This window comes from Mobula birostris, chromosome 13, assembly GCF_030028105.1.
Source record: "Mobula birostris isolate sMobBir1 chromosome 13, sMobBir1.hap1, whole genome shotgun sequence".
NCBI classification, from domain to species: Eukaryota; Metazoa; Chordata; class Chondrichthyes; order Myliobatiformes; family Myliobatidae; genus Mobula; species Mobula birostris.
The window spans coordinates 18,262,230-18,271,121 of NC_092382.1; the positions used below are offsets into that span (position 1 = coordinate 18,262,230).

The 8,892-nt window shown below is 44.8% G+C and overlaps 1 protein-coding gene across 1 annotated transcript; it reads right to left on the reverse strand.

Annotated features, from left to right (window-relative positions):
- Positions 1 to 1,995: 1,995 nt before the first annotated feature.
- On the reverse strand, positions 1,996 to 8,422 carry LOC140208479 (uncharacterized). The gene is made up of 2 exons (XM_072277166.1): positions 8,356 to 8,422; positions 1,996 to 4,226 (listed from the first exon to the last, which is right to left on the reverse strand). Exon 2 carries the CDS (start codon positions 3,733 to 3,735, stop codon positions 2,767 to 2,769), a length of 969 nt encoding a protein of 322 aa, XP_072133267.1. The 5' UTR covers positions 3,736 to 4,226; positions 8,356 to 8,422; the 3' UTR covers positions 1,996 to 2,766.
- Positions 8,423 to 8,892: the final 470 nt, after the last annotated feature.

Genomic DNA, 8,892 nt, shown 5'->3' on the forward strand with positions numbered 1-8,892 from the left:
TTTTGATTTATCCACCACTATAGAAGCTACCTGACCTCCTGACTTCCTCCAACATTTTGTGTTTGTTACTCTGCATCTCCAATATCTGCAGAATCTCATCGGGACAGAGTGCAGAATGCAGAGACTACATCGGGTCTCACTAATGTCGAGGAGGCCACACCTGGAAAACTGGAAACAGTCGATGACCCCAACAGGCACGATGTTGAAAAGTTGCCTCATGTGGAAGGACTGTTTGGGGCCCTGACTGGTGGTGGGGAGAGTGGTTTGGGGCAGGACTGGCACTTCATCCACTTGCAGAGTTGGCTTCCAGCCCCCTGCACCCCTCCATATCACTGCAAACCTCTCCCTCTTGTGGACAACACTGCCACTTGGTGGTGATTTGCCACAATAACAGGAGCCCCTGATTTGTGGACTCCATTGTCACCAGGTGACGCTCTGCCGCAGGAACACTGAGAGACAGAAATGTGACGCTGCAGACTGCTGAAATGTTTATTCAAGATTCAAGGTAGTTTAATTCCATTTCCAGCAGACAAATATGAATGGGATCAAAATAATTATTACTCCGGCTCCAATGCAGCACAAAAACACAATAGTAAAAACATATATCCACAGCTTGTAAACTGTGCACGGATTGATTGTATGTCCATAAAGTGACACTCGGTATAGTCAAGTCAAGTCACTTTTTATTGTGATTTCGATCATAAACTGCTGTTACAGTGCACAGTAAAAACAACATACCTCCAGGACCATGGTGCTACATGAAACAACACAAAACTACACTAGGCTAAGTGACACAACGCAAAGCTACACTAGACTACGTAAAATAACACAAAAACTACACTTGACTACAGACCTACACAGGACTGCATGAGGTGCACAAAACAGTGCAGGGCACTACAATAAATAATAAACAAGAAAATAGGCACAGTAGAGGACAAATTACAATATAATAATAAATGATAAAATAATAAATAAAAGTATGTCTGCAAATAAGATGAGAGACAGGAAATGATAAAGTAGAGGTGTTTGGTGGTGTGGAAGGGTGGGTTAGTGGGTAGAGATATTTATCAGCCTTACTGCTTGGGGAAAGTAGCTGTCCCAGAGGCTGGCCGTCCTGGTGAGGATGCTGCGTAGTCTACCCAGATGGGAGTGGAACAAACAGTCCATGAGTGGGATGGGTGGAGGTTGATTATGAAAATCAGGCTGGTGTTTGATCTCAAGAGAGGGAATTTGGAAAATACCAATGAGATGCCTTTTTGAACAGCTTGTAATTGTGCCCATTAGGGAAAAGTTAATTTTGGATTGGGTGTTGTGTAATGAACCAGGTTTGATTACGAAGCTTATGGTAAAGGAAACGTGGACTTGGTGATCATAACATGTTACAATTCACCCTGCACTTTGAGAAGGGAAAGGTACAACACGATGCATCATTATTAGTGGAGTGAGGGGAACTACGGAGGTATGGGAGAAGAGCTCACCAAAGTTGATTGGAAGGGGACACTAGCATGGATGATGGCAGAATAGTAATGGCTGTTTTCCTGCCTCTCTAGCCTCAACCTGCCTCTGCCTTTCCACAGCCTCCATCTTTAATTTTTCTAACTTGTACGGGAGCCTAAGCTCACTAGGCTTACTTCCAGGAAACACCTCCAACTCCTCCACTTTAAACACACCCTCAGATACATAATGTTCAGCTATTATCCTCTGCATCTGTGACCTCCTCATTGTCGATTTCACCTTAGCAAGTTTTAACCTTTTTGCAATACTCAACAACTCAATTCTTCTGGTGTCCTTTAGTGCCTCAGAGGTTGGCGCTTCCAGAAATCTATCAACATCCATTGCTGCTGATTTTCCACACACAAATAAATCAAAAGGGATTTCTCCAATGAAATCGATAATTAATCAATACGCCTCCAAATCTGTTCCTATCCCGGATGCAAGTCCCAATTTTGTTATGAACCGTAACGCTTTAGAAATGAGCCAGCAGCAATAGACTACACTTAGAGTCTGTTTTTGATGTTAAATCCACTACCTTTATTCGTATCTACTAACAATATAGTAATTAGCAAGATAAACAAAAGTTAACAGTGTTATGTGTACTTGTGTGTAAATATAACTCCCAAACTATTGAGCTCAGGGGAAACAAGGCTTGGAGTCTTGAGATGGTGAACTATGAAAGTTCAGTTCAACCACAGAATAGGTGATGAGAGAGAGATATTTGTAGTGCAGGGTAAATGTCAAGAGAAGGCAATTCTGTCGAATTCCACAGTGGTAAAACGAAAGAACAGTCGCTGTAGGTTTTATCCATCGTCGTTCCAAATCCACATACAAATTATCACTGAAGGTGACTTGTCACAAGGGGTATCGTCTTCAAGTGAATTCCCACACCACACCCAGGCAAGGGTTAACACATAAGTGGTCTTCACAGGATACCCCAAATCATATCCACTCGTATGGATCAAACGAGGTGACAACCTCACATTTGATGTTCGCTGAATCGATAATTAACGCACCCTTGTGGGCAGAGGAAAGTTCTAAACAGTGACCCTTGGCCACCAGTTCCCTTGTTTTGATCCTTCCATTTATCCTCCTTCATCTCAGTCTGACTCTGAGTGTCTGTGTCCTCGGTTAAAACTAAACAAGCTGCAAGTCAGACTGATTTCCATTCTTAATCTTAATATCTCTCTCTCTCTCTCTCTCTCTCTCTCTCTCTCTCTCTCTCTCTCTCTCTCTCAAAATGACAGTCCACAGGAAACAAAATCTAGGGATTCATAACAATGGCCACTCCTCATTGTGAACTGACTGGTGTGCCAGTAGGTTGGATGACTGAGTGAATCCTTTCCCACGTTCTGAGCTGGTGAATGGCTTCTCCCCAGTGTGAACTCGCTGATGTCTCTGTAGGTTGGATAACTGAGTGAATCTCTTCCCACAGACTGAGCAGGTGAACGGTTTTTCCCCAGTGTGAACTCGCAGATGTGTCAGTAGGGTGGATGATTGAGTGAATCCTTTCCCACATTCTGAGCAGGTAAATGGCCACTCCCCAGTGTGAACTGACTGGTGTGCCAGTAGTTGGGATGACCGAGTGAATACATTCCCACATTCTGAGCAGGTGAATGGCTTCTCCCCAGTGTGAACTCGCTGATGACTCTGTAGGGTGGATGAATCAGTGAATCTCTTCCCACAGACTGAGCAGGTGAACGGCTTCTCCCCTGTGTGAACTAATTGGTGTCTCTGTAGGTTGGATGAATCAGTGAATCTCTTCCCACAGACTGAGCAGGTGAACGGCTTCTCCCCAGTGTGAACTCGCTGATGTCTCTGCAGGGCGGATAACTGAGTGAATCCCTTCCCACATTCTGAGCAGGTGAATGGCTTCTCCCCAGTGTGAACTCGCTGATGAATCTGTAGTTTGGATAACTGAGTGAATCCCTTCCCACAGACTGAACAGGTGAACGGCTTCTCCCCAGTGTGAACTCGCTGATGACTCTGTACGGTGGATGAATCAGTGAATCTCTTCCCACAGACTGAGCAGGTGAACGGCTTCTCCCCAGTGTGAACTCGCTGATGTCTCTGTAGGTTGGATGAATCAGTGAATCTCTTCCCACAGACTGAGCAGGTGAATGGCTTCTCCCCAGTATGAATTCGCTGATGACTCTGTAGTGTGGATAACCAAGTGAATCTCTTCCCACAGACTGAGCACGTGAACGGCTTCTCCCCAGTGTGAACTCGCTGATGTGCCATTAGGTTGGATGACTCAGTGAATTCCTTCCCACAGTCCGAGCAGCTGAACGGCCGCTCGCCGGTGTAAACACGCTGGTGAGCCTTTGTGTCAGATGACTGAGTGAATCCTTTCCCACAAATTCAGCAGATGACCAGCCTCTGCTCGATGTGAACTGACTGGTGTGTCGACAGGTGGGAAGACCGACTGAATCCTTCCTCACACACAGAATAGATGAATGGCCTTGTCCAGTGTGAACTTGCTGATGTACCTTCAGTTGTGATGACCGAGTAAATCCATTCCCACTGTCCGAGCACGTGATCGGCCTCTCCCCTGTGTAAAATAATGGGTGTACCAATTGGTCAAATGAACGAGTGAATCCCTCCCCACCTTCTGAGCAGGAAGGATGGCTGATTGAATCCCTTGCTCCTTTTCTTAAATGTCTAGACAGAGACAGCAAAACTGGCGTGTCGTGTTTGAGATTCCTGGGGACAAATTCCTTCTCATTTTTAATCTGTAAAAAGAATAACAAAATCCATTAGTGTGTGTAGGACAACATTTCAGATGAGATTACTTGAGTTGCCATGGTTTGATCTGGTATCACACTGTTACAGTGAGATTCAACCCAAGATGGACAGAGAAATCATCTTCTGCATGGGCACAGTGCTGGTATCTGGAATGACCATCAATTCTCTGATGCTCTTCCTGTCTCTATAAAAATGGGGCATTTCTGCCATCTCCAATCTGTGACCTGGCTCAGTTTGACTCTCTCCATTGGTATTATTCCCTGTTCCCGCTGAGCAGCATGGGTGCCTGGCCCCACAGTAACTGAAACAGTATCACGCAAATAGTCTTTCTTGACATGCATTTGGGATTTTCTTTTACATATGATTAACTTAAAGTGCCACAGTGTTAACGCCATATTAAAAAATTCCTGCTGAGATGAATGGTTGGTCTGCACAGCTGTGAAAAGGACTTAAAGTGAATTTTTGTATTATTTCAGGTTCTTGGGCCATCTGGTTTGTGCTGAACTATTTAAACTGCCCACTCCCATACCCCTACCATCCAGGCACCTACTCAAACCTCTTAAATGTTGAAATCGTGCTTGCATGCACCACTTGTGCTCTTTGCTCATTCCACACCTGGATGATCGTTGGTGCGAAGAAGTTTCCCCTCATGTTCCCCTTAATGTTTCACCTTTCCCCCTTAACCCATGGCCTCTGGTTGTAGTCCCACACCATCTCAGTGGTAAAATCCCTATCTATGTCCCTCATAATAGTGGTATACCCCAATCAAATCTCCCCTCAATCTTTTATGTTCCAAGGAATAAAGTCCTGACCTGTTCGATCTTTCCTTATAACTCAAGTCCTACAGACCTGGCAACATCCTTGTGAATTTTCTCTGAACCTCTTTTACATCTTTCCTGTAGGTTGGTAACCAAAACCGCACACAATACTCCAAATTAGGCTTCACCAGTGCCTTCTACAAGTCAACATAACATCCGTCTATTGTTGTCAGTACTCTAGTTCATGAAGGCCAATGGGCTGAAATCTTTCTTTCTGTCTCTATCTCACTGTGATACCACTTTCAGTGAATTAAAGACTTGTATTCCCAGGACCCTTTCTTACTACAATACTCCTCCATGCCTGACCAGTCACTGTGAAAGACCTCCCTTGGTAGGTCATACCAAAGTGCAATACCTCACACTTGTCTGCATTAAATTACATTTTCCATTTCCCAAACCATTTTCCCAGCTGGTCCAGATCATACTGCAAACCATGATACTCTTCCTCGCTGACGACTACACCACCAATCTTGGTGTCAGCTACAAATTTTCTGATCCAGTTAACCACCCTATCATCCAGATTACTGATATAGATGACAAACAATAACAGATACAGCACTGATCCCTGTGGCACACCACTAGTCACAGGATGCGGTCAAGAGGCAGCCATCTGCTACCACACACTGGCTTCTCCCAAAGACAGTGTCTCATCCAATTTACTATCTCATCTTGAGTGCTGAGTGACCAAACCTTCTTGATCCACCTCCCATATTCCACCTCTGTAATCTGTACAGGGTCTAGGAATTTGATGCTGCTTTGCCTCACTTCTATAGACTCTGTGTTCATCTCGTGAGTAAAAAAAAATCTCCCACATCTATTTTGTCTCCTCATATGGATTACCATTCTGATCTTGCAGAGGATTAATTTTTTCCCTTGCAATCTTTTCACTCTTAACATATCTGCAGAATCCATGAGGATTCTCCTTCATCTTGCCTGCTGGGGTAACCTCATGCCTTCTTTGTCTTTCATAAGTGTTCACTTGAATTTCCTGTATCTCACAAGTACCCCATTTGTTCCAATCTGCCTGTACCAGGTATGCACCTCCTTTTTATTGATCTGGGAGATGAAAGCCAAAGGGGTGATAGAGCTGCTATGGGAGGTGGTGGTGGGGGAGGGTCAAACTGAAGTTGCAGGGGGAATGGGAGCCTGAATAACAGAATAGATAGTGCAGGGTTTGCGGAGACAGTTGTTGTTCAGTCCTCAGACAAAGTCAGGAATGAAAAAGTTGAGCATGGTGCAGTGAATATGCTGAGCCCTGTATATTTCAATACAAGGAGCAGCGTAGGAAAGGCGGATGTGTTCAGGGCATGGATCAACACCTGGAATTATGACACTAGGATCTGGCAACTGTGGCCTGGGACAGGCTGCTTTATGGCAAAGGTGTGCTTGGTAAATTGAGGCCTTCAAAGCGAAATTTTGAAAGTACAAAGCGGGTATGTGCTTGTCAGAATAAAAGGTAAAGATAGAAACTGTAGGGAACCTTAGATTTCAAGAGATATTGAGACCCTGATGAAGCACAAAATGGAGTTGCATAACAGGGATAGGCAGGCAGGTTGAAATGGAGTATAAGAAATAAATCAGGATGGCGAAAAGAAGGCATGAGATTCCCCTTGCAGAAAAGATGAAGGATAATCCTCAGGGATTCTGGAGATAGATTAAAAGCAAAAGGATTGCAAGGCACAAAGTTGGTCCTCTGGAAGACCGGAATGGCAATCCATGGCTGGAACCAAAGCAGATGGGGGAAGATCTTAAATATTTTTTTCATTTCTATTTACTCAGATGGACACAGTGTCAATGAGAGTGTGGAAAAGCGGCATTAAAATCGTGGACCCTGTACAGATTAAAGAAGAGGGTGGATAAATCTCCAGGGCATGACAAGGTGCTCCCTCGGTCCCCATGGGAGGCAAGTGCAGAAATCGTCGGGGCCCCAGCAGAGATAATTAATTCATCCTTAGTGACGGGAGAGTTATCAGAGCATTGTAGGGTAGCCAAAGTAATTTTGCTGTTCAACATAGAACATAGAAATCTACAGCATATTCCAGGCCATTCAGCCCACAATGATGTGCCAACCATGAAACTTACTCTGGAAACTGCCTGGAATTTCCCTAGCACATAGACCTCTATGTTTCTAAGCTCCATGTACCTATCTAAGAGGCTGTTAAAAGACCCTATTTTATCTGCCTCGGCCACCACTGCTGGCAGTGCATTCCACACACCCACCACTCTCTGTGTAAAAAAAACTTACCCCTGACATCCCCTCGGTATCTATTTCCAAGCAGCTTAAAACTATGCCCCTCGTGTTAGCCATTTCAGCCCTGGGAAAAGCCTCTGGCTATCCACATGATCAATGCCCCTCATCATCTTATTCACCTAAAAAAAGGCTTTGTTGGAAGTAGGCAAAATTATGAGGGTATAGATAGGGTAAATGCAAGCAGCTTTTTCCACTGATGTTGGGTGGGACGACAACCAGAGGTCATGGGTAAGTGACTTCCCCATTTATACAACACAATACAGGCCCTTTGGCCCACAATGCTGTGCCAGACATTACTTACTTCAGAAATTCCCTAGAGTTCCCCATAGCCCTGTATTTTTCTACGTGCCATGTACCTATCCAGGATCCTCTTAAAAGACCCTATTTTATCCGGCTTCATCACAGTCGCCGGCAGCCCATTCCACGCACTCACCACTCTGTGTAAAAAAACTTACCCCTTGTGGTGATATCACGTGTCAGGACGTGACTGGACAGAGTTACTAACATGAGCAGAAATGAAGAATGATAGAGAAGCATGGCAGTGTAAGACGTGGTTTTGCTGCTGTTAAGTAGAAGTTCAATTCTGCAGAATATGGTTTGTTATTAGTAACCCACGGTACGTATAAAGAACACAACACCCCTGACATCTCCTTCGTACCTACTTCCAAGCACCTTAAAACTGTGCCCTCTCTGCAGATTTTCTCTTGGTTGTGATTGGAGGCAGAACGAAGGTGATTTTCACAACAGCTGATGTAAAAGATTTTGTTCCGTTTCTCCGAGTTCCCGATCCTTGCATTTAGACAGCTGGAGCTCAGCTCTGTCTGAGAGATCCATCGGTTCCCATTCCCTCTCAGCCGGAAGCTCCCCGGAGCCCGTGTACGGATGGTGGGGCTGAGAGAGAGGGAAGAGAGCAGGACTGTCCCAGGATTTCGCGTCACGGAGTCCGGAGCTCACAGCAACTGTCCCGAAGTCGGTGTTGAAACCCCACCAATCTCCCTTCTCCCCACCCCGCAACAGTCTCCCTACAGCCGATCTCCTTAAGCTTACCGTGTACTGCGCGCATGCGTGATATTCGGCAACGGAACAGCCCTGACGCTTGCGCATTTGATCGGTGCTTCGGCGACGGCGAACTTTATATCGCAGGGCTTTATTGGTAATCACGGTGCCATTAAAAGTTTCTGCAAGCACCAGTTCCACGTCCATAGCTTTTTTTGTGTGTATAGAAAATTCAGCAGTTGTTTTAACGCAGAAAGCGGCTCCCATAAACAATATACTCAATATCAACGTGTATCTAATGCCAAAGTACAATCCTCTTACAAATGTAGATATAAAACACAAGAGATTCTGCAGTTGCTGGAAATACAGTACAGAGACACACACACAAAATGCTAGAGGAACTTTGCAGTTCAGGCAGCGACTAAGCAGAGGAGTACGCAGTGTAGGCATGCTGAAGGGGCTCGGCAGAAATGTTGTCTATTTATTCCTCTCCACATTCGTTGCCTGATCTGCTGATTTATTCCAGTATTTTGCAGAACCCACTTTTTTTTTCAATCAATGTTTCTAAATGTTTCTCATCTTTGATTT

Coding starts and splice junctions, on each gene's coding strand:
- LOC140208479 (XM_072277166.1), bottom strand. CDS start 3,735: ATGGCACATCAGCGAGTTCACACTGGGGAGAAGCCGTTCACGTGCTCA.